At 53.3% G+C, this 25,539-nt stretch overlaps 1 protein-coding gene across 2 annotated transcripts; it reads right to left on the bottom strand.

Moving 5' to 3' along the window:
- Positions 1-597: 597 nt before the first annotated feature.
- LMX1A (LIM homeobox transcription factor 1 alpha) lies at positions 598-23,934 on the bottom strand. 2 transcript variants are annotated; one of them, XR_014932955.1, is made up of 10 exons: positions 23,592-23,862; positions 23,328-23,442; positions 22,640-22,826; positions 4,861-5,093; positions 2,922-3,091; positions 2,742-2,819; positions 2,594-2,663; positions 2,315-2,482; positions 1,193-1,821; positions 598-1,000 (listed from the first exon to the last, which is right to left on the bottom strand). XR_014932955.1 is itself a non-coding variant. In XM_015869545.3 (9 exons), exons 2-9 carry the CDS (start codon positions 23,401-23,403, stop codon positions 1,661-1,663), a joined length of 1,143 nt encoding a protein of 380 aa, XP_015725031.2. In that variant the 5' UTR covers positions 23,404-23,442; positions 23,592-23,934; the 3' UTR covers positions 598-1,660. The 2 variants fall into 2 exon arrangements, 1 of the variants encoding a protein (XP_015725031.2); XM_015869545.3 differs by having other exon boundaries at positions 598-1,821; positions 23,592-23,934.
- Positions 23,935-25,539: the final 1,605 nt, after the last annotated feature.

Genomic DNA, 25,539 nt, shown 5'->3' with positions numbered 1-25,539 from the left:
AGACAGCATTCCTCCAAGACCACTAAGTCAAGTGGCAGAGGAATCCCAAGCAGTAATTTCCTATCCTGTTCATACCCAAAAACTCCAGCCATTTTCCTGTGCCAGGTTGATGGAGCAGTCCCCATCCCCATGGGTTGTGGTTACTGATGAAAGATGTGTCACTTCTAGAGCCACTGACCTCCATTCCTTAGCTGCAGAGACCCTCAAGGTTCAGCACAAACCCAGGACAGACAATATTTGATCATGGAACCACGGAATATCCCAAGTTGGAAGGGACCATAGGGATCATGGAGTCTAACTCCTGGCTCCACACAGGACCACCCAAAACTCAGACCATATGATTGAGAACGTCGTCCAAACACTCCTTGAACTCTGGCAGCTCTGTGCCATGACCACTGCCCTGGAGAGCCTGTCTCCATAGCCCTCGGGTGAAGGACCTTTACTTGATATCCAAGCTGACCCTCCCCTGATATTTAATACCCAGTGAGAAGAAGTGATACCCAACTACTTGCTGACCCAGGAGATGATCCAGATCCTTCCCTCCTGAGTCAACAGGACACCCCACACAAAAAGAGACCAGGCATGGCTGTTGGGTTGTTTTTTTTCAGGATTTTGTTGTTTTTTAATTTCACTTTGCTACGTGATTCCCGACAGAATGTCCACATCTCCTGCCGGGTCAGCCACCTCCAGATCCTGCTACATTCAGTGTCAAATCAAGCTGTGCCAATGAACCAGTGTTCTGAGCCTCACAGCCATTCATTGCATGTCTTTACATCGTTTGGGAAAAGCAGCACAAAAGGACACAACTCATGAAAACAAGACGGGGATGAGGCGATGGTCGGCTGAAAGCTCGACCCGGAGAACTTGCAGAGATGGACCATGCGTAGGGTGGGAGATGCAGGGCTCCTTTCTTCTGGCGGCATGGGCCGGTGCCTAACGAAGCCAGGACATCATTCCATACCACCCCATCACCCACTTCTGGGTATGGGATGGGTCTGTGCTGGAGGAGAGAGGTGGGGATGTCTCCAGCTCCAGCACCAAGCACCAGCCAGGCTGAGTGGTGAGGACAGGATGCCGTCACCTTGCTGTCCCCACTGCCCTTCTGGTGAGGATCCTCCTGCAGAGTTCACCTCGAAACAAGTGGGGTAACCTGAGAGTACCGAAAAGAACCGACCCCAAAACCCAGACCTACCTCCTGAAACAAACAGGTGTTCCTTCCCTGCCGCTGGGCTTTTGCAACCTAAACATAATGTTTATAAAAAGTAAATTATTTCATCTTATAACTTAAGTGCATTGAGTATTTCCTTAAATATGGTTCACACTGAAAATAAAGTTACTTTCGCTGTACAGTAAATTTCTGATAGACTTAGAAATAAACTTTGTGGATACAATCTGGCAGGACATCCCCATGCATAGCTGCATGGCTCTGCACACACGTGTGCCTCACACATACACCCAGCCCCACACCCTGGGGAGAAGTCTCCAGGCTTCTACATCTGCACGGCAACCTGAATCCAACCCACCAGCTGCCCAACCTGCCCCTAACCCTAGGATCCTAAGAGAAACATGAAACTATGCGACGCAAAACTCATTGGGTCCCTGGGCGTCCCGAGCTACAAAATGTCACAGGACAACATCCCGTTGCAGGGCCCTGCCATGCTCAGGAGGTGAAGTAGGAGCTCTGCATGGAGTACAGGTGGTCGATGGGGTTCCCCGCCCGTGTCTGCAGTGGCCCCGCGTCTGCCGTGGTGAGGAAGCAGTCACCCAGGTTGCTCAGTGAGGTATCATCGCTGTCCATGTCATGGAAGAGGGGCTCAGCACCTTGGGGAGAAAGGAAGGAGCAGTGCTGGAGTGCTGGAGGGATGCTGCGTGCTGCTGCAGCTCCCAACCCCTGCAGCCAGATCCTATTGGGACACAAGAGCCTGCTGAGATGCTCTGGGGGTGCTGTCCCATGCCAGGGTGCTAAACCCATATGGGTTAGCATCGTCATAGAGGTGCTGGCACTGTCAGAGATGCTGGGATGGCATCAGCAGAGAGATGGTGGAACTGTTACAAAGGAGGCAGCACCACCAGGGAGGAGATGACACTCATAACCTTACTACCAGGACTTCCTGCTCTCATCCAGCTGCTCAGTGGGGTGCCATGATGGTGCTGGCCACCTTGGAGCCTCCTGTTTTGCACTGTGGCAGTTTATGGCAGAAGAGATTGCTGTCTTTCCATAGTTTGCTTCACCCCTGTCATGCAGCTCACCCTCTGACACTGTGAGGACAAGTAAGAGTGCAAACCCGGCCCCCCACAGCCCCACCAGCCTTACCATAGGGGTGCATGTGGTCTCCAGGCATTTGCGGGGGGGTGAGTCCTTGCCGGAAGGGATCGGAGCTGTAGACTTGCTCCATGCCCAGGAGTTGCTGTGGGGGTTGAAGAGCAGTGTAGGGGTTCATAAGCCCCTCCAGCCCCCCAGGGCCACTGCTGTTCGTCTGGGCTGCAAGACAAGAGAGAGCTGTTGGTGTAGTGGGGATGTGGTTTTTTGGTGGGGAGGCTTGGAAGGCCCTGAGAGGGCATTTTGGGGTGGGAAATGGGGAGGTCTGGGTACCTGAGCTCAAGCGCTGCGTGTTCTGCTGGTCCTGCTGCTGCTGCTGCTGCCTCCTTGCTAGCTTCTTCATCTGGGTAAAAAGAAGGGGAAAGAGCAGGGGGTCATGACACGGCTGCAGGGGAGGGCAGGAGGGGGCCCCTGCACCCACCTTTGCTCTCTGGTTCTGGAACCAGACCTGCACCACACGCACACTCAGCCCTGTCTCAGCTGCCAGTGTCTCCCGCACCTGGAGGAGGAACATCACAGTGGGTATCACACAAGGTTTGGGGGATTCAGGAGGGGGCAGAACTATTGCCCAGCCCCTGGTACACCCCCAGTGCCCCCATACCTTCCTGCAGGGCTTGGAGGAGACCTCAAAGGATGCCTTGAAGGCCCTGCGCTGTTGCGTGGTCAGAATGGTGCGTGGCCGCTTGGGCCGCTTGTGGTCCTTCCCCTCCTCAGCTCCCTTTGCTGAGGCTGGGCCCATTTTGCAGACACTGTCTTCATCATCACTTTTACCTGGGGGTGGGTACAAAGAACAAAGAGGGACCAATATTCAGGTCCCTCTGTGAGGTTGTATGGCTGTGCTGTCGTCATCTTCACCCACTTTGGCATCACTGTCCCCATGTCCTTGGCATCAAGGTGCAACACAGTTTGGCCAACACATGTCCTTCCCCCTCGTGAGTTGTAAATCACTTGCAGCCTTTTCCAGCAAACTCGCACCGGAGCAGTGGTTCCCAGGAAGAGGGATGTTGTGCTCATGGCCACACCAATCAACCAACTCCCAGTAGGTATTTCAGAGTTTTTCTGGGAGCAGGATGTGAGCTTTCACCATTGAGCTTACTTTTGGCAGAGGGGAAGAGGTTTAACAAACACTAGGATTTGAGACCTGCACTGATGGAGACAATGAGATGCCTTTGCACCCAGCAAGGAGTGCCTGCCCCAGAGTCCCTAGTATAGAAGGGGATGAGCTCAGCACGCAATGCTCAGGCCCACGGTGCTGTGCTCTGGGAAGGGGAGAAACCCACTCCGATCCCTACCTCCCTTTCCATTCCCCCAGCACCTGCTCCCCAAATCCCTCCATGTGTCAAAGGAGAAGTGGAGCCGGATTTGGCTGGGTATTACTTTTAATTAACTCTCCCTTTCAAGCCTTTCCCCAACGAGGGGAGAAATTAATGACTGTCTGGGGCTGCCCCTGACGTCACCTGGGAAGGGGCCAGAGCGGGGGACATTGTGCATGCCCCCAGCCTGACTCGCCAGCACGGGGGGGCCAGTGTGGCCACAGCAGGGCTGGGACATTCCTCGCCTGGGAGGATTTAGGAAGAGGAGAACAGTTAGGACGCTTTTAATTGGAATCCAGGGTCCTCTTTCAGAGGGGCTTGTTTGCTTAGGCTCGGCCGGGGTGGGCTTGGAGGAGGCAGTAATTGAAGTGAGGTTTGGGGAGATTATGGGCAACATATGGCTCGCTTTTTATCTGCACTTTCTCATAAAGTGGCCTTTGCTGCACGGAAAATGGTGGGGGGTGGGGGGGTGGGGGGGGCTGGAGGGGCTGGCAGCCCTGCGGGGACACCTGGTTGCATCCCTCGATGAGGGATCTGGGGGTGCTGGGGGCTCAGGATGGGCTTCCACCATCTGAGGGGTGCATGGCACTGGTGAGCCCCACACTGTCCCCCTGCATCCCTCCGCTGGGACTTTTCCACTGAAAGTAGTGTGTTTCTGGGGAATTTCTGCAATGCAAAGCCCTTGTCTTGGCCAGCAGCTGGGAGCGGGGCCTGCCATGGGCTGATGAGCCACGAGGGAGAAAAGCTCCCCAACCTTTCCCAAAGTGCCCTTTTCCCCCAGTCGGAACAAACCCAAACTGTTGTGGGATCACTGGCTGATTCTGTTCTTTTCCTGCCTGACATTTCCTCCTCAGTTCCTATTTTAACCAAAGGCGTTTGCATCCCTCATAGAGAAGAACTCACTGTGCTGCAGCCATCAGGATATCCCCAGTGCACTTTCCCAGGGTTCCAGCACAGTGGTCCACCCTTGCTACCCTCCTTCATTTTTTGTTACCATCACTGCTATCTGGGTAGAGAGTTGTGGGTGTTTTTGGTTTTTTTGGGTGGGTGGGGGCGTCTAAATATTGATCTCAATATCCCCCAACTGGTGCAATCCCAAGGGTGCCACCCCCTGCCCTATTCCTGCAGCATCCCACCTCAGCTCTGCAATGGAACTCTTTCCCCAGTGAAGTGACCACAGGGCAGGAGCAGTGGGTCGGGGCAATGCTGTGCCAGGCGGCCCCTTACCGGAATCCGAAAGAGCCGGGCTCACCAAACTCAGCAGCTCGCGCTCCTTCTCGTAGTCGCCCTTACAGAGCAGCTGCCCTTCCTTCAGCACAAACTCGTCGCCCTTCTGCAGGCGCCGCTCGCAGACGCAGCAGCAGAAGCAGCGCAGGTGGTAGACGCTCTGCTGGGCACGCATCACCAGCTCACTGGGCACGATGCTCTCCAGGCACCCGGCGCATTTCACTGCGAACAACCTGCGGGAGCAAGGTGAGACCCCATGGGGTGCACCCCAGGGAGCTGTGGTGGGGTTGGTGGGCATCAGTACAGCAGTAACCCATGGCTCAAGCTGGCAGCAGAGCACTGCAATGGCCCCATCTTGGCTACTGGGTGCATTCAGGATGCCCCAAAATTCTCCAAAGCAGTGAGGTTAGCAGCAGCAGTGAGCTGAAGACTCAGAATCATGGAATCATTATCACTGGAAAAGACCACAAAGATCATCTAATCCAACCATCAACCCATCCCCACCATGCCCGCTGATCATGCCCCTCAATACCTCATCTCCACCATTCATGATGGTCCTGATGACCAAATGATGATGTTGACCAAAGGGTAAAGAAGCTCAGATTGTCCCTTGACATTGATTGTGACAGTAGTTGCAGCACCCTTAAATGTACAGTCCCTAATGATAACAATGATAGCAATAACCTATAGCTTAAAGCAGAGCTTGTTGCCCTTCACATTCAATGCCCTGATCAAGAAGCTCAGCAGCACTATCACTCATTTACAGCTGGGGAAAATGAGCATGGAGCCAAACCTGGGCTGAGGGCTCAGTGCAAAATTTGGAGGTACCAAACCAGAACCTCCCCAGTACCCAAGTCATCTGTGCTTTTGGCTTGGATACCATAAAAAAAAAGCCCTCACTGCTTACTCAGGCTCATCTTAAATATCTGTGGGAACAGGACATCAGTATTCTCTGTTTGACTTTGACCCAGAAAGAGGCAGAAGTCAGCACGCACCCTGAGGTTATCTAAGAGCATCCCCGGTGCCCTGAATGCGTCCCCAGGCAGGACCTGCATGGGAACACCACTGCTTCTCCTCAGCTGTTCAGACCCCCAGCTCACTGCTGAATTACTAGTTTTTAACTTTAAAAGGCCACTGAGCTCTGATTAAACATTTCCAGCAGCGCTGGGTGCTGGTTCCTCTGCCCATCTCCCTCACCCCTGTGTGGTCCCTAGGAATGGAGCTGCCTGCCCAGAGCCACTAAGCACCGTGCTTTTAGCCCTTATTTTGTGGGGGCACTTACCAAAAAAACACCTCGGGAATGCAAAGTGCTGAGTCAGCCCTGTTGCTAACAGGAGAAGATTTTGATAAAACCATCAAAAAATGGGGAAAAAAAAAGAAAAAAAAAAAAAAAGAAAAAAAAAGAAAAAAGAAAGAAAGGTCTTCCTCTCCCCTTCTCATTTCCTCACTCGACAGTGTCTGTCTCTTGGCTGTACAAGCCTGAGGGGACAAGCGGGCAGCAGCCCCCCTTGCTGACCAGCAATGCCCCCTGGGACAAGCCCTGGGAAGGGACTGCCCCCCACTGCTAGCTGTGCGCACAGCTGGAGGGAGGGCTCCCTTGCTGAGTGCTGAGGGCTCAAGGGATAGAGCACAGAGTCCCTAAAGTTACCTGTTGTGTTTTTCATCTGTACTAGCCCCGAGGAAGGCAGCCCAGTGTCAGCACTGTGCTCATTCCGTCTGTCATTACATCTCTCTTATGTCAAAGGGAGGCAATTTGTACCTGCAAGGTAATGCATCCTTGTCCTGTTTAAATGGAGTGTGAGCTGTATCTGTTGGGATTGCTGCATTCTCAGTGATAAACCACTGATAAGTTGCTAAGATGGTGCTAGCAGATCTTCATGAATGAATCACAGAATGGTTTGAGCTGGAAGTGACCGTTAAAGGCCATCTGATCCAACCCCCCTGCACTGAACAGGGTCACCTACAGCTCCATCAGGTGCTCAGAGACCCACTGAAAGCCTCAGCAAAATCCTGGAAGACGGCACTTATCAATACTGTATTCCTCATCCTCGCAGCATCACTGAAATCTGCCAGCTTCTGCATGTGGCCAAAGCCCAAAGCTATCAATGAGGCAGCACATCCTGTGTCCTGCATCCCACATCATACATCCCACATCATACATCCTACATCCCACATCCCTGACCCACACTTTCCCATGGGGCCATCGCAGCACCCGCTGCCCTCTGTAGTCCTTTATGCGGAGGTGATGCTTTGAAAGGGGCTGTGATTGACAGGCGCTTTCCGGCTGCTGTCTGTCTCCAGCTGCCTGCATGCGCCGCATACAAACGGGAGCCCCTCCGGGTTGAGAACAGCAATATTCAATGCTGACGGACAAATCCCAAACACCACTGAGGTTGGTTTTGGTGCGGCTCTGCTGGGTGGGTTCACACCCCCTGGGATGCTCCTTACAGCATCCACGCTCCCTTCCCTGGTCAGCCCCAGCCACAGGGGCCACCCTTAGGGCAGGGAAAGTCATAGGGCATGGCTTCTTCCAGTGGGTATGATGGTACATTCACCCCAAGAGGACATATTCATGGGAACAGCAAGGGGCACGGGGAGGGGGGCTCAGTGCCACCGAATTGAGATGTCCTGGCACTCAGCCACCTCCTCACTCATGGGACAGGGGACAGTGGCAGTGGGGCTGTGGAGAAACACTGATTGCTGTCAACCCCACACCCAGCACTGGGGTTGGGATGCGGCTCATTCCAGGTCGCCCCGTCCCCATAAGTCCCCAAAGTGGGGAACCAGGGAGCAGCAGTGGTGCTTCCCCAGCCCATGCCCCGGGCTGTCCCCTGACCCTTCTGACTCCCCACTGTCCCCTCCTCCCCCCGAGGCAGACAAGTGTTCCCTTTACTGCCTGGCAACGGTGCCTGGGCTAAGCTTGCTAAAATATGAGTGATTTTTGGCCGCAGTACCAGAAGGCTGCAGTCCTACAGAGAGAAAAAAATTGAGCACTCCATGCCATGGCTCCAGAAAGGGGGAGAATTAGATTTCACACCGAGCAGGCTGGACCATGGCATTCTTTAGTTAATGCTTAACAAACGCCCAAACAAAAGCAGCCAACTTAGCTGCATGTTTGTAAAATGTATTCTCAGCAGATTCAGGTTTATTGGGGAATTCACTCTCTTTGCAGCAAGTGCCGTTTCCCTTTTTTTTGTTGTTGTTGTTGTTTAATTTCCTTTCTCCTCCCCCCGACCCGGCTCCGTCCCGCTGGCTGGATACATCCCAGAACCATGAAGGGATGAAGCAACCACTCTTCCCAATAATCCCCCATTGCTGCTGGGCATGGGGGACCCCAAGAAGCACTTTGCCAAACCCACACCCAGTTCCTGCCCTGTAGCACAAACCCCATCTTGGCTCCACACCCAGCCAAAAGCATGGGCAGAAAGCAAGCTCTTGGGCAAAGACATAGAGCACCGGATTTTGGGGACCCCCATCCATAATATCCTGCACCACTGGGAAGCGCAACGGCTCTACGCAGCAGCACTAAGCACCTCCATTCAGGAAGGACACGGGGAGCAGAGTGCATCTCAGCCACCCCCCCTCCACCGCTGTGCCCCCAAGAAAAGAGGGATAATTGAAACCCCACAATATCACCGCTCCGATTTAATATCGAGAGGAGCGCACGGGAGCCAGAGGTCAGAATTAATTACACCCCACCATATTTCAGCGCTCGGCCGCCACTCCGCGTCCTTTCCTAGGGGAGCGGCGCTTCCACGGAGAGGTCGACAGCCATTATTAGAAAGGGCTGATTTCAACGGACCCCCAGGAGCTTTTCAGAGCCTTTGTTTGTGCCGAGATTAATGGGGAGGCAAACGATGGAACAGCAAAGCCACCACCAGCGGGAGGATGCGCCGCGGCCACCAGCAACCCAACGCGGCTCCAGGCAGTGCACCGGTGGAAAGAGAATGTTGTTGGTGCCATTCATTTTTTGGCAGATTAAAAAGTGATTCTTTTAAATTTTTTTTTTCTTTTCTTTTCTTTTCTTTCTTTCTTTCTTTCTTTCTTTCTTTTTTTTTTTTTTTTTTTCCCTTTTTTCCCCTTTGCTTTCCAGAAAGCAGGAATGCTGGATGACCCCTCAGCAGGCTCATTTTCCTGCCCTATAGGGTGCTGGTGGCGCACTGGGTTGCTGATGGGGGGGAAGAAGAGTGATTTCCATACCCTTCCTCGGGTTGAAGAATGAAAACAAACTAACAAATAAATAAATGAAAAGTGAATTTCCCTACAGAATTTCAAAAGGAAGATTAATAAAATAGAGAAGGAAAAGGGGGAAAAAATAAAAGGACTTCAAACCCTCAGGGATTGTAGGCACAGGCACAGTGTAGCCAACATCCTGCGGTGCTGCAGGGTGCTTCCTGGTGCTCCAGCGGCTGTAAAAACCACTGGGCTGGATGAAACCTAAACAGAGACAGAGCAGCCTGAAATAGAAGCCAGCTGCTCTGGACCGGCATGGCAAACTGCATCTCGTTGGGCTGCGTCCTGCATCTCCATGGGCTCAGCCTCCGGGCAGCTTCTGTTGGAACAGGGTTTTGCATGAGCTCTGAATGAATGGAAATATTCATCCGAAACAACATTGCATTTAAGCCGTCTTTCCCCCAGCTCAGGCTCATCTCACATTGCAGCCCTCTCCCATGTGTGCTCCCAAGGGTAACGAACCCTTGGCATCCCGCAGCACTGAGCATCCTCAGGAGCGCAGCCCCGCAGCTTCCAGTAACCAGAAAAATGTGGTGCTGAGCCTTCAATACTCACACTCTGGTTGATGCCTGCAAGTGCAAAGCAGCCTCAGGCTCTGACACAAGAGTCAGCACCCATAGCAAGGACAACACTCAGGGATCCTAAAAGTGCTCAGCACTGAGGCTCATTCAGCACTTCCCCATGAACTCAGCTCCCTTCTTTTACTTGCACATGATACACCATACAATATTTAATCACACATACAGATAATTATTATCTCTATAATGTATACTTGTATATATTTATATAATAGAATAAAATAATTACATTGGACTGGAAAAGCAAACACGCGTTCTCCAGGAGACAGGTTCCTACCTCCTGCTCGCATGGGTTTATCACAGCCCTTCCCCGCAGCCCCCGGCGAGGCAGGATATTACTTTGTTGCTTATTCATTTTATTGCTTCTCCTTTCTAAATATTTGCTTGGCAGGGGAAGGATTCCCTTTACACTGTATCTGTTTTTTACAGGTCAATTGGATTTCTGGCTCTTGCAATCCCTCTTCCCCTCCAATCGCGTTTGCAAAACAAATATTAGTTGTACCAATTAGCAGAGGCAGCTCAGCACCACCGGCCCCACACCAGGAGGCTCTCCTGCCCCCAAAACAGTGTTGTGGAAGCTCATGAGGGGCTTTGAGGGCCCCCGGGGAGACATCAGCCAGAAGGACATCACACAGCACTGCAGAGAGGCAAAACCTTTGCAGGGCATCGAGTCTGCTGGGGTGCCTGCTGTTCATTCAGAAACCTAATGACTGCAACCAACAGATACCACCGACAACGCGAACTGACATGGCCAGGTAGATTGGATCCATCAACCCCCAAAGGCACCTAACCATATCAGAGCATCAGAATCCACATTTCTTTCACTGAAAGACTGAACACAGAGCTTGGCTGAAGCGGGCATAGGATAGGCCACCACAGATCCCATTACTCAGCGCGGGCGGAGGTGACAGGGTGGCTGCGTGCATTGGGAGCACACTGCTAAATATGTCCATCCCATGCCAAAAGTCACAGCCCCAGGCAAAGATTGTGGGGAGGGGCGGGGGGGGGAGAGAGGGCACATGCCTGGTACCCAGCACTGCATCCATGTAGGGCAGCAAGACCCACATCACCCCCCCTCACATCGAGCGCACCCCTTTCTCCCAGTGACATCCCTGCCATGTCACCCCTGTCCCTCAGCCTACTAAAGGTCAGCCCTAGCAGCATGCCCACCACATATGGTGATTGGTTCGCCGTGGGTCCGGCCATCCCTTCGCTGCAGCTGGGCGAACAATTCACAGGGCATAAATTTATCCAGCAGATTTCAGCCCACGTGCTGTTTGCTAAGAGTCAGCACAGAGGCTGTATTTTATCCCTTTGGGTTTCTTTGGCATGTAGTCAAGCTCCCGACCCTGATCTACTCACAATCGGTCAAGAGCCACGTTTACCCCCCTGCCTGCATCATATGGTCCCACATCATACCGCAGCCCCTGTGCCTCAGTTGTACCCCCCAGGCATGGGCTCCCCAAGTTTCACTGTCTCTTTGCCCCCCTATTTATAGCTGTGTGTGTGGGGAGGTGACTGAGCTGCTGAGCGCGTGATGGCAAATGCTACTTCTGGACGTCACCAAGTCCTCCTGCCCATGTTCTGCCCTTTGGGGTCAACCAGAAAACCCCCTCTAGGTGACACCAGCATTGCAGACCTGCCCCTGAAGGCTTTGTGAGCCACATCTGGGAGAGCCTTTACTGGAGGAGGAAAGAGGAGAGGATCCCTTTGTAAAGCAAGCACATAAAATGATGTCAGCAATGGGGAAAGAAGGCAGAGAAGAGCAATAGAGAAGGCAGAGAAAGAGCAAGGAGCAATATGAAGGATCAGGTCTAGCATCAGGCCTTTATCTGACATCTTCATTGGTGATCGCAACAAGGGACTTAATTAGCATGTTAATAACATTAGCAGGAGATAATAAGCTGGAGAAGATGGGAAGGAGGCCCTGGAGAGAGATCACGGAATAACAAAGGACAAGAAATGCCAAGAACGCTCCCATAAGCTGAGCACACAAGCTGGCTAAATACTACCTTGTCCCTACAAATACACCTGTGCCAGCCTTGTCAATGTGTCCCCACCATGACACCAATGTCACAGCATCCCAGGCCTTCCCCTGGTCCTCTGGAGGGTCTAACAGTGCAACCAAGCCAAGGAGAAGTCAATTCCTCCCACCGGAGCTAGGACCAGTGCTAGAGCAGACATAAATTTGGGAGGCTCTTGGCTGTGCAGCAGCCCTGCATCAGGAAAGGGCAGGAGTTTTATCACCCAAATGGGGATTAGAAGTGGTTCCTGATGCACAAGTAGCTGGAAGCAGAAAGGGAGGAGGGAGATGCTCTGCAGTGATTTGTGGGTTGTTCCTGGGCTGTCCTCGCTGCCAGGTCTTGGGCAATGGGATGACTTTTGTTGCAAACTGGAAGAACGGGAGACATATGTGAAGGAGGAGACTCGCATTCCTCTCTCATAAGAAATCCCTTCTCACTTTCCCCCAAATCGCTCGTACACCCAGAGCTCAGCCTCTGCAGGCTGCCTTGGACACCGTCCCCCTCCCACGCCCAGATGACCTATTCATCCAGAAATGGCCGGGGCGGGATGCTCTCCTCCTCCCTGCCCGCAGCTAGCAAGCCGAGAGGACTGTGCATCCTCCTCTATGGAGTGGAGATATAGAAAACATTGGATACATCCAGCTTACGAGGTCCTGAGACACTGAAACTTGCCATTGGCTTCACTGGGGCTGTGGGTATTGAGGACTCCTCCTGCAGGGAGGTTGAGATGCTCCCCCCATTTCCTAGCCCAGCATCGTGCGGGGGAGATGCGGGTGCTCTCGATGCAAAGTAAAAGCCTTCCCTAGAGCTTGGCAAATAAATATCTGAGAGCAAACAGTCTGAATCAAAGCACTATGGAGCCCCCCAGGCTACGGAGCCAGCCACTGTCACTTCCTGGGCTAACCTGCTGCCTCCCACAGAGCTTTAATTCTGAAACATACTGACTACTGAACAACCTGATGAACACCTTCCAAGATAACACCACCTGGGCTGGGTAAGGGAAAGGGACCCCCATGTCACTGCATGAACTGATGCTGCACCCTCCCAGGGCACCCGGCCACCAGCTGGACTTGCTTTTTCAAGCCTCAGTTCCTCAGGCAAGCAGAAAAACTGTTAAAGGCAGATCAGTGGCTTCCTTTTCCACCCATCAGCACCGGCCCATCAAACAACATGCAATTCCCAATGCAGCACCTCTTACTGCATAGATATTGGATTTGGGAAATACTCTCTGCCACAGGTGGAGCACTTTTCCCCCTCCCCATGACGCCCCTTTCAAATGAGAGAGACTGGAGGCAGCATCCCAGTGTGCTTCAGATATAATAGGACCCCTCATCTCTCCCCTCCAGCCTTCCTTACAGTGTTGTGTGAATCCAGCCCAGCAGCCACACCACTAATCTCGTTTTCCAGGTTGTAAAACCCCTCCTTGGTTGCTGGGACAGAGCCTAACTTCGCCATGCTCCTAATAGCCTCGAGGTCCTCAACGGGGAATCGCGCCCAGTTTCTGCAAACTATTATCTCACCTAATTCCCTCCATCCCATCACTTAAGGATTTACAACACAACCTCCTCTGAAATGGTTTCTGGTAAATTCTTTGAAAGCCCTTCTGGTGCTTGCATCATCGTCAGGGTCAGTAGTGCATTAATGGCAGAGCATTTACGCGCCGGGTAACTCATCCCCTGGCAAGTGCGTTTGTTTGTGCTTTTTAAATTCAGGAAGCAATTAATAGTTGCCACAAAAGCAACATGCTTCTCTTGGGCGAGGGCCATAAAGCCCTGCCTCACTCTGGGGAGTTTGGATGCTGCTATGATCCTCCAGCAGGAGGTCGTGGATGGGGCTTCTTCTTGGGCTTCTTACACACCTGTAACCCTGAGAGCTGGGACTCCTGAGCCAACTTGAGGGGAGCATTTTGGGAAACAGCACAGATGACACTGACATGAGATCTGAGCATCTTCCAGACCAGCCTGGAGCCAGAAATGCTCCCATTGAGAGGCAGGGGAGGACTTTATTAAAGCTCCTTATTGTGGCACCTGGAGCTTTTAAAAACAATAGGACAACAAGGATAAGGCTGTTTTGAAGCCAAGCTCCCGGCAGCACCTGTAGACTCACTAGGCATCCTGCAGGAAGCTGAAATACCCCTCCCCTGGAGCTCAGCTTGGTTGGCTCACCATAAAATCCCCATCACTGGAGCCCAGCATCCTTTACTCACCCCCCAAGCCTAGCATCATCAGCTCACCTCAAAATCCCCATCTCTGGAGCCCAGCATTCCCAGTGTAGCCCCCAGATCCCTACCAATGGAGCCCAGTTTGATTGGCTCAGCCCCAAATCCCCACCCCTGGAGTCCAACAACCTGCCCACAACAAAAAAATGTCAGGACAAGGAAAGCAGAGGCAGAAGAACATTTCTGATAGAGCTTTCTCCTTTCTGACCAACACAGCCTCCCTACCAAAACCACTCTCTGGGTGCTGAGCTCCCCAGCTTCCAGGAGATGCACTCCCTTCCCATGTCGGCCCCTCTCAGCCATCAGCAAGCAATGATTTCCAGCTATACCCTTTGCACAAGACTTCCAGCAGCTGCAGCCCGACCCGTGCACATCCTCTCCCTAATCCTTCCTGCTCCAGTCCCTGGCTTCTATTATTTTCTGGCAGGAGTGAGCACCGCATTAACCCTCCTGCACAGCTCAAGCATCTCTCAGCACATCCTAACCTGGATCCAAATTATAAATGAAACGTTCTTGTAAAAAGAGAACTTGTGAGGGCCAATTGTCCATTAATATTATAAACACCCACTAATTCTTATTTAACAAGCCACCCAAAGAGCACCTCATAATGGCTTTATACAACCTAAACCAGTTGTTACCAAGAGGGTCTGCCTCTTCCCAGAGAAGGACCAGCAAATGCTGTCCAGCATGATTTCCCCAGCTTTTGGGGAAGTTCTGAAGTCAGGGAACATTTTCTGTGTGCCACATGTGATATACATATATGGGATCAGCACAGTGCAGGTACCCAACAGCATGAAACAGCCCTGGTCTTCAGGCTCCCAAAAAGAGGCCAGGAAGAGCCTCAGTACCCAAGCTCCCTGCTGACCTTGAAGCACAGGGCTGAGATGGTTGGCATCATATGACACGTCCCAATGCACAGCAGGCTCTGCTCAGAGAGGACATGCTGTCGGACGAATTTAACACCCGAGAGCATTCCCAATCCCACTGGAGGAATTCCTGGCAGGGGCTCAGGAATCACCCACCAGTGCAAGCAGCCGAATGTGATTGCACCGGTTGGACTCCAGATGACCAACTTGGCTCCTGCTGGATGGTGGGCTGGTAGCACATGTGACAAGAGGTTCCCATCAATGCTGCTCTCATATGCCATTATTTGTTTGAGAAAGGTCTTTTAAATAAGCCTACAGCTAATGGGTTGCATGGGAGGAGGTCCATGTGGACACCCCATCTCTAGAGGTGCCTAAGGCCAGGCTGGTGGGGCCCTGGGCAGCCTGATCTGGCAGGGGACATCCTTGACCATGGCGGGGGATGAAGCTGGGGAGGTTTGAGGCCCCTTCCAACCCAACCATTCTGTGATTCTTGAGGAGCACAGCATGCCAGCAGATACTGTAAGAACAACAATCTCGAATGGAGACATCCCCCTAGGAACAACATGGAAAGAGCTGATCCTCGGAGGTCAACTCCGAGTTTTCCAAGCCATATGAGATGCTTGATGCTGGGAACATCCCTTCCCACTACACCCAAGGGCCTCCAGAGCCAGGCTGGCATTTTTGGAGAGGCCTGAAGAGCAGCTCTATCCCAGGGCTGGTCCCAGGACAGAGCAAGCCAGACCCTGCCCTTCCTCTTCTTCCTTTCATCCCTTCTGGCTGGCTCCAAGTTCTTGAGCACAAAGAATTAGATCTGCCCACACTACTGGAGGGCCATGAGCCAGCTCTGGCCATAACCTCGAGATGAAAACATCGCCTGAAACACAGCAACAGGGAAAACAGACAAACCACGTGTGCACAGCCAAGGACTCCCGTGATGGGCAGTGCTCCTACATCAGAATTGGGACAATGGGTGATCTGGGGCACCTGCTCTGAGCTATGGGTTTCAGGGGATGCAGCACTAATTTGGGCAAGCTCCTAGCAAGTGGAGTGAGCAGGGGATTACCTTCTAGCCCCACAAACCCAAGAGGAGCTGTTGGTGGGATTTGGCAGCACTGGTTCAACCACATCCCCCTGTGATGCTGGTGGAAGTCAGGTGGGGACACCTGGAGGGGACACAGCTGGGTCATGCCATGGGTGTCCCAGCACCTGAAGCAAAGAAAAGAGCAGGTGAAGAGTGCAGAGGTAATGGGGCCAGACCAGAGCAGACACGAGAAGCCAGAAAGTGTGGTCAGCTATTTTTATCTGCAGGGCCCAACACTTAATACTTTCCTATCTCCCACAAAATGTCACTCGAGAGCCAGACGAAAGTTTACACCACTCACAGACAAGGGCTGAAACCTGAGCATCTAATCCCTGCCCCAGTCAGGAGTTTTAGTGGGATTCACAGTGTCTAAGATGGGAAAAGATGAGGGAAAAGAAAGACAAAAAGTTTTTTCCAACCTGAGGAATTGTAGCTGTGGCAAGGAAAGCTGGGACAGGCAGCACAACGGGTCACCTGTCCCATCTGCAGGACACGAGCATTTCTGCCCCTCAAACTGAGAACACCTAATGACTCCAAATGCCACCCCCTCCCTCCCTCCACAGGCTCCCTTGCCTCCATAAAGGCACAGCAGAGCCTGGCCATTGTTATGGTCACATCCTGCACTCTCTGCACCACTTGTCTGCTGCTCAACGTGAGCAAACAATGGGGAAAAGCCACTCTGTTGGATCCAGAAATCATCTCCTGCAGAAAGGAGCGGGGTGAGAGCCCCCGGGAACCCACGGCCGAGGCAGAAACCCGCATTCCTAGGATGGCCGAGAAATGACCACATCTATCTCTCTCCATCTCCGGTTTCTGAAGCATCGCCGTCCAAGAAACTCTGGTGGATTGGCTGCAGTTAAACAGAGGCACGCAAAAACCATAGTGCTGCGACTCCAGCAACTCCACAAACATCTCACATTCTTTTAAGTACGTTTCCCCCCCTACCTCCCCCTTCCCCTTTTTGTGAATTTATTAAAAATAAAATAAAATAAATGCCTCGAGGGATAAAGTCATTTAGAACTACTTAAGGAACACAAAGCATTAAAAAAAAAAAAAAAAAAAAAAAAGTCTGTAATTATTTCTCTGCCAAGGGCTTGTCAGTTTGAAAATCCCCGCTCTTGAACCACTAATCCTCATGGAAAAGAAAAAGCCACGCAGCTCCGGCAGGATGTGCTGGCGGTTGCCTTTCGCTGCCTTTTTCCAGGAGGCTGCAGGGGAAGGCGTGGGCTCGGCTCTCGTTTCGTTAGCACCTTTCACCCACAGCACTTTCCCCGATGGATGGAGCTGGACGTGACGCGCAAGGCTCTGCCGGCGCCGGGATGGGGAGGGAAGGACCAGGGCTGGTGTTTTGGAGGCAGGAGTGCCTGAAACAGGCGAAATAAATCAGCTCGGGGTGGGGGCAGGTTGAGTCGAAAAGCCAAGGGTTGAGGGAGTTGCTGGGATTGCTATTGTGCCGTTGGAAATAGTAAAAAGAGACGTTATTGGCAGCAAAACTGTGCTTTCTCTGAAGGAAGGGGTGGGCCATCCCGGCAGAGCCGGGTGGATCTGGGCTCTCCATGTTCATACTAGGCTCACCGTGTGACTTCCTATGGGATGGGTGGCACCAATTCATCGTGCACCAGTGTGCCATGGGGTCCTTTGGTGGCCATGGAGAAGTAGCCTCATGAAAATAGCCAAATCCCCAGCTGCATCATACTCACAGTGCACATGTTTCCTTCCCCCTTGCTTAAAGGACCTAAAAATCACCTCAAAACTTATCCCTTACTCACACAGACCTACAGTGACACCACTAAGGGCCCTTCACCCATCTTGGATATCCTGTCCCATCACTTTCTCCCAACCCATCTCCTATCCACATAGGTTTGCATATCCTCAAGGCATTGCATGCAGGAAACCTCTCTTCCCTTCAGTTTCACCTCACACCAAAACTGAAGCAAGCTCAGGCTCCAACCTGGAAGACTTTAAGCATCATTAAATTTTTAAGCCAGCCCACTGGGGCTTGCTCTTTTGTAATTATGGATGCAAAAGGAAGGAGCAACGTTCACCTGAGCAGGCATCAAGAAGATTCAAACACTTAATGGCTTTCCTAACCAAGCTCCTGTGCCCACAGTGCTGTTTAAGAGGATGATGCTCGATAGCACTCCAGTGCTCTGCCCGGCAGATATACATAATTAAGCACTGCACTTCTCCATTGCCAACCTGGTTGGCCATGAGTGAGTCAGAGTCATTCCATCACACCAGAGACCACCAGTGCCCAGCCATGAGGGCCTTCACCTATGTCTTTGGCCAAGAGACTATCAGTACTTCACACACTCTTTTGCAGAATTAAATACTTTTAACAGAGCTGACAGGCTGAGCAGAAACATCAACAATCAGAACACACCTATGTATTCAGGATAGGGGCATCTAGAGGGAAAAAAATGACAACCCTGCCTCTCTGTAATAAAAAACTGCTGTGGCTGAGTGCTGTTGTCAAGCTATTCATCTCCTCTTACCAAAATTTTCATCCCAAACACTTCCCTGAGCTTTCGATAGCAAAGACAACACTCCAGCATCCCTATTCCTGCTCATTCCTGCTCAGCTGCTCTGGGGTCAGGAGCTCTCAGTGTACACAGGGTCTGGCAGTCATGCCCAGGGGGGTTTGGGGCCAGGAGGCAGTGGTTCCCCACAGGGATTTTCCATGGTGGCGGCGGAGGCGGAGGCTGGGAAGAGGACAATGGGCAGAGGAGAGATGGCCGCGTGAAAAAGCATTTGTTCCGCTGTCAAGGACAGAAAGCTCTCCCCAGGAGTGGTGCTCGGAAATGGAGCCCACAAGGGAAGGAGAGGGGAAGGGAGTGGCAAGAGATGGTGCAGCAGAGGATGGATGCAGTGGGGCAGGAGCAGTGTTGGCTCTGTATGGCACAGAATACCTGCATGGATGGCAGTGCCCTTATAGGGGGTTTTCCCAGTCCCTGCCCATCCCCACAGTTCACTTACCTCAGAAGTTACAGTCTATACAACACCACCCTGGGTCAACTTTGTGTAAAGGTAGAAAACCCGTCTGCATGCACAACACAAAAGCCAGGACAGCTCCAGAGAATGGCTGAAAAGCCATGCCCGAGGAAGGTACTCAAAGCACTTCAGCACTCATTGGACCTTTCTTAGTTAAATTCGCCTAAAAGTGCCTGGGAGACCTCTTTTATTTCCACATCCTTCCAGCCTCCTTTTACTCAAGCATCCTCAGCACTAAGAGTGTCCAGAATGCATTCCCTTGGCACCCACCACAAGTGGAGAACACTCATTCCAGACACCTAATTCACAAAGATTGGAATTGATCCTGTCATCTATGGACACCCTATAGAGTTGCCACCACTGCGTGCTGATGGTTTCTAGCACAATAGGAAGGCTGATGAGGAGCTTTGGCATGTGAGGTTGTTGCTCCTTTCGGGGATCATTAGACATGATGTTAATTATAAGCCACAAACCTAAGTATGGGCAAGGACAAGGTACCAAAGACATCCTTTTGGGGCCAAGGCTGAATTCAAAGTGGGGTTTGCTGCAAAAGAAAGGGTAAGTGGGAACAGAAAGTAGCAAGGAAGGGTCAGGAGAGAGAATGGAGAGCAGTGGGAGTGCAGGCAGGACTCCAGCTTAGGATCTCACCCCTTCAGGCACCTCCCGCAACTGAGGAAAAGTCCTCCCACAGGCTGTGCGCCCCAGCACACCCTTCCCAAACAAACCCATTGGGCATGATTTTTCCAACACAGATTTACAGGTTTAATTTGCAGGCATTTTCTTTTGCACACATGGCCAGGAGGGGATTTTCTTTACCAACACATTTCCATGCATGGAGGCACCCACAAGACCCCAGGAGCAGAGGACCTGGGACTCACACCTCTCCGCAGATGCTGGCAGCAGCACAGAGCCATCACGCAGTGCGCAGACGGCCCCGGCGTCACACAACTGCTTGCCCCGGCCGGGGAGTGCAGTGCTGCAGCGGCGGGGACCCGCATGCCAGCCTGCTCCGAGCCGTGCTGGCCATCTGCTCCCGCCCGCCGTGGCTGGGGATGTGCCAAGCCGGCACTCCGTCGCCGCGCTCCCCAGCTGCACCCCTCGGCATGGCCGCTGCTGCTCATGGATACAGGGGCTTCCAGAGCCCAACCTCACCTCCTGCATCACCCTGCAGTGGGGCTGTCCCCATGGCGTCACCCCCAGGGTGAAGTCTGAACCTTTTCATCCTCAGATAGATCAGATTTGGCCAAGCGCCGGCATTCGAGATGTTCTGTAACAAATGTCCTCTGTCCCAAATTTGCATTGTCCTAAGCACATAGGTCAAGAAAACTTCCCCATAACCACATTGCACAGATTGTATAGCATGGGGGGCACTGGCCCCCAGCTCCCCCCAAAGCCACTCCAGCTCTTTGAGGAATGCCCCAAGGAGACACTGAGACCCGGCCCAGCGTCCCCAGTCTTTAATCCATCTCTCTGCAGGTCCTCGACCCCTTCACGAAAGATAAAGAAATGCAAAACATCTGGTTTAATAAATGATTCATCAATTTTGAGCGTCCAGCAAATCAGCCTCTTGCTTAAAACTACTCTGCAACACTTTCCACGGGTGTATTTATAACTGAACGCATAGCTCGGGAGCCTCATGCTTGGCCATTAACCCTCCACAGCCTTAGAACGGATGGAATGAGGACACGTAGGAAAATATCACACCTATTATTTTGGTACAGTGCCCCAGTGTTGTGCAATACTGCATCTACTGCTACTCAGTAGAACATCCCAATGACAAAAAACACCGCATATGTGGCTCTTTGATAAAACATCCCAATGTCAAAACTACCGCACCTATTGCTCTTCAGCAAGGCATCCCAACAGCCAGCAACCTTGCTTTCAATTAAAAAAATAACAAACCACAGCACATCCCAAGGAGGATCCTTGCACCCATGGCTGAGGCTGCACTAATTCCCAGCTTGCATGGAGCATTGGGTGCTGCTGCTGTTCCCAATTCATCAGCCCCAGCAGCTCTTCCAACACCATTGCCATCAATGCTCTGGCAATAGGGAAAGCCCAGCCAGAAGAGAACAGGCAGTTCAGGCAAAAAACATATTATATAGACATTATATATACACAAGGCCACAGCACTCCATGGGGTTCTGCCCCATGTCCTTGATGTCCCCATCCTGCCCAGCAGGAGCAGCCGCAACACAGCCGTGAAACACCCCAAGAAAGCACAGCCACTACCCGAGCACATAGTTTTGATTGTTCCCTTTTTCCACTCATTCTCATATAACCCCATGGTACCAGGTGCTCTGCTGGGTGAGGGGCACAGCAAAAGGGAATTTCTTTCATGGCCGAAGAGATACAGGAGGAGGTTTTTGGGTTGCAGCCCCCAGCACAGGGACACACGGCAGCAAAACATGCGCGTGCTGTAAGCTGTAAGGGGTTTTTTTGCAGCAACATTTCACCCCTTTTCCCTCTACATGCTCCAAGCAGAGGTACAGTTAGAGAAGAAAAAATAGTAAATTGCATTGGAAACCCAGGAGAACCGATAGCTGTATTTCTACAGCCAAGCAAGCAGCACACCCAAGCTCTGCAAAATTTTTGCCTAAAACACAGCGCTCTCCTTTTCACCCCACGGCAGCTCCTTCTTCCGCTTCTCCATAAACACTTGAAAACAAGGCCGTGTGCACAAATTCTGCTTTCAATTTTCCTTGTATCCATAGCAATTAAATCTGCCCCACAATACAGGACTGAGGGAACAGGAGGCAGGCACCGAGCAGGGCCGGTCCCAGCGCTGAGCTGGAGAAGTTTTTCTCCTCCTGGAGTGAAATCACAGCACTCCAGTGTGTGCTGCCATAGTGAGGAGCCCAGCCTGTGTATGGCTGCCTCGGGAAACAACCAGTAACCAGCCTAGAGGCACATCCAACAGCCCCAGAGCTGGCCAGGAGAACCAAGAGGGTGCAGAGGGATGTGTGGCTCAGTGCTGAGTTCTGCTAGGCAAGCAGCCCCTAACCCCATGTCATGGATGTGGGCTCCGATGGGGCTCCCAGCAGAATATTGTGGAGCAGCGGTGACAGCAGGAGCAGGATGTGGAATAGAAAGCAGCTACAGGAGAGGGAATCTCAGCAGCCTTCTCCCTGTCCCCACTGGCTTTTCTTAATAAATATATATATAATTTTTTTTTTAATTAAAAAAAAATAAGTACGTATATTAAACAAGCTTCCCATCCTCATTCCTCACGCACACAAAGCCCCCTTCAGCCCCACACTTTCCAGAGGAGAAGCCTTGGACGCCTACATCCAATTTCCTGCTCTAGTGCAGGGGATGGCTGCAGCGCACGGCAGCAAACACTGAGCCCAGCCCTGCGCCTCGGCGTCCCCATCCGAGCGGAGGGAGCCAGTGTGTCACCTCGCCTGGAGGGCGCTGGGGAAACAGCCTCACGAGAGTCGGGGGTTGGAAAGATTGAACATTCCTCCTCCGGACGCTCAGAGGAAAATAGCATGAAGAAAGAGGGGAATTTATTCCTCTTATTCAGTGCTTTTTGATCCACGGTTCGGGCTCACCAAAACCCGACAAAAGGTTCCTAAATTACCAAAGGCAACGAAACTAGGGGCAAACCCCCCCAAGCTGGTGGGTGCTGCTGTGCTTTGAGGGAGAACCAAAACCAACCGCATGTCACAGCAATGCCAACACCTTTGGGGCGCAGTGAGCAGGGATGGGAGCACGGGACAACTTTGCGCTTTCCAGGTGGGAACAGAATGAGGGCAAAGGAAAGGGGACAAGGGGACGACACTCACTTCTCGTAGTCCAGCTTGCAGTAGAGCTTCTTGTCTCGGTAGAAGCAGGTGGTGTGCAGGGGCTCCTTGCACGACGTGCACTGCACGCAGCGCTCGTGCCACAGGCTGTCGTTGAGCCGCAGGAGGAAGCGGTCGGCGATGACCCGCTGGCACCCCTCGCACACGGAGCGGGGCGTCGCGGCTCTGCCTGCGGGATGGGGTCGGTGGCAGCGCCGGGCGGACGGGAACGGACCGAAGGAGCCGCCGCCTCCGCGTCCCCGAGGGTCGGAGAGGGACTGGGGGTCCCAGGTGGGCCGCGAGGGGGAGAGGACGGTGCGAGGAGCTGCTCCCGGCTGCGGGGGTGGGCCCGTGCTTTAGGGGAGCTACGAGGGAGGGAATCGGCCCCGATTTCGTTCTGTTTGGAAAGGCGGCTGCGGAGCCGCGGATCGGAGAGATGGAGGTTGTTTGGCAGCGGGGTGAAAACGAAGGAAAAAAATAAAGCAAAGGGATAAAGGGAAAGCTTTCGTTTCGATAGGAGAGGGGGGCACACGGTTTCGTGGAACTGCGAAACGAAGCGATCGCCGGGGGCTCTCCGCGGCCGAGGGCAGCGGCGCCGGGCCGGGGCGAACCGGGAGCGGAGCAGCTCCACGGACTCCCCTCTACCGGGGTCCTCCCACCGTGCTCCAGCTCCCAGGGCTCCCCGACTTACCCAGCAGCGAGGAGAAGGGGGCGGCGGGGTCCAGGGCGCTCTGCAAAGTCTCCTCCATCTTCAAGCCGTCCAGCATGGTGAGGAGCCGGGCCGGGCGAGGGGCCGCACCGCCCGCCTGCCGACACAGCCCGGACACGCGGCGCTCAGCTCCGGCAGCCCCAGGGCACCTCGTTTCCCCGAACCCTCCTCCCGCGTCCTCCCCGCCATCGCCGGGTTTTGGGGTTCGGAGGACGCGGAACTGCCGTCGGGGATTCGGCCGCTTACCTTGGGCGGCCCCGGTGGGGAGGCCTCGGGAACGGAGGAGAAGCAGCCTGTCGACTTCAACCACCGCCCCGGGGGGGCTCAGTCGCGGCCCCCGGCGGCCCCGCGCTCACCGCGGGTTGGGGCTGCGGGCGGGGGGGAGACGCCGAGCCCCGGGCGGCTGCCGAGAGAAATGCGGCGACCTGCGGGGAAGCTCCCGTCCGACTGCTGCCAAGACACATTTCCCGGAGCTGATACCTCCCTGCCCGACCCCCACCCCCTGCCCTCCCCTCTCCACCCCACTCGAAAGAAGTTTCCTCCCCGCTCTCCTGCCCGCCCGCCCGCAGCAGCGGCCCCGCCACGCCTCGAGGGGCCGGAGTGCTGCCCGGCTGCGGGGGGCACGAACGGGCTGCCCCGGCCCCTCCCCGGCTATGTGTGAGCTTTCGAAGAAAGCAGCCCACAAGGAAGAAAAGACACACACACACACACAAGGAAAAAAAAAAAAAAAGAAAGAAAGAAAGAAAGAAAGAAAAGAAAAGCGATAATAATAATAGAGTGGAGGGCGGCGCGCCTCTGCCGGTAGTGAAAAAAGGCTGAAATCCTCTCCTCGTTGGCCGAGAATCTCGAGATGAGGGCTTAGGAAAGCGGCCGGGGCAGTGCTTAAGGCGAAAGAACGACAGAAGAGAGGGAGAAAGGAATCCCACGGGCGGAGGGATGCCCCGGCACCGCACCGACAGCGCTCTGAGTTCGGGGAGGGGAACCCCCCTGGGGGTGGAGGTCCCACCAGGGACGGGAAACCGAAATTCGGAGCCTTCCCGCTGCTACGGCGCTGTCCCATCGCTGAGCCCGTCCCGGCCGCCTTCCCCCAGGGAAGCTACGGAGATGCTATGAGTTCGTGAAGGTTTTAGGGAACCCGCACCTCCTGTGGCCACCTATTAGCTTGGCAGTGGGACATCCTCGTCACTTCATGTGATGTGGGTAACAAAGTCACATCCTTGGGGAGCTGAAGACAAGGAGAGGCCACAGGTGAGCACGGGTGGCTCAGTGCCCTGGCAGAATCTTGGACAAACCCAGTGTGTCCCAGCATTACCACAGCACAAAGGCATTGGTCCCCACACACAAGTCAGCAGGAAGCAGCTGCTCAGAGCAGCAACAGAGCAGTGCTGGGCTCTGACACATCCATCTTTGTCTCTCCAGAAGGTCTCAGAGCATCTCCCACCAACTCTACAAGTAGCCATATGCCATCAGGCTCCGGGTGCCACTCTTCAGCCTGTGTAGCCACCCCACAGGGCTCAGCCCCCTGTCCTTCCACGCCAGAAAGTAAGGAAAGAAGCTGCCCTCCAAATACTGTCACGCTACAGATTTATCCTTCCTATCTCCAAGTGAAGAGAGCACTGGGTGCTGATGTGCTGTGCAGATCCTGTATACAGTTGCTGGCTCAGTCCATGCAAGAACAGGAATATACCCAGCAAGTATCACCAAGGGTCTACAGCAGGGTCTTACTATGGTTTGCACCATCAGCAGCCTGCTGACCCCCCCACCCCCTTTTCCAGGGCAAAAACCCAGCACAGAGGCAGAGACATGCATGGACACAGCAAAACCAACTTAGTTCCCCTACCCTCCCCCTTCAGAGAGCAGAACGCTGAAGTGTAAGCACCCCATGTTGCAGATGGGCACGAAGGACCCAAGCTGCCCTTATTCCAAGTGATGTGAAGGGAGTTGCTCTGGGGTCAGTGAAAGCAGCTCCCCCTACCATGCAAAGAGTGGTGAAGCAGTAAAAACATAAGATAAATATTCCACCTCCCTCCCACCCCCCCACTGTTAGCATTCAAAGCATCACCTGGCAATTCTCCTCCCCCACACACCCTCACCTCCTGTGATGTCCCTATAGCAGATGGAATACTTCAGCCTTCTCTCTACATCCCATAAGGGTCAGGGGGGTGGTGGCTGAAGTCACCTGGGATCTACAGGA

Source organism: Coturnix japonica, chromosome 11 (assembly GCF_054131305.1).
Source record: "Coturnix japonica strain WE chromosome 11, WE-NBRP24, whole genome shotgun sequence".
NCBI classification, from domain to species: Eukaryota; Metazoa; Chordata; class Aves; order Galliformes; family Phasianidae; genus Coturnix; species Coturnix japonica.
Note: the sequence above shows the minus strand (reverse complement) of the source record. Positions and strands in the feature narration are given on the sequence as shown.

Bases quoted from the DNA above. Each gene is read 5' to 3' on its own strand.
- LMX1A (XM_015869545.3), bottom strand. From the start codon at position 23,403: ATGCTGGACGGCTTGAAGATGGAGGAGACTTTGCAGAGCGCCCTGGAC. The intron at 2,664-2,741 runs GTGGGTGCAGGG...CTTTTTACCCAG, and splicing joins TCCAGAACCAGAGAGCAAAG to ATGAAGAAGCTAGCAAGGAG. The intron at 1,822-2,314 runs GTAAGGCTGGTG...TTTCTCCCCAAG, and splicing joins AGACCACATGCACCCCTATG to GTGCTGAGCCCCTCTTCCAT.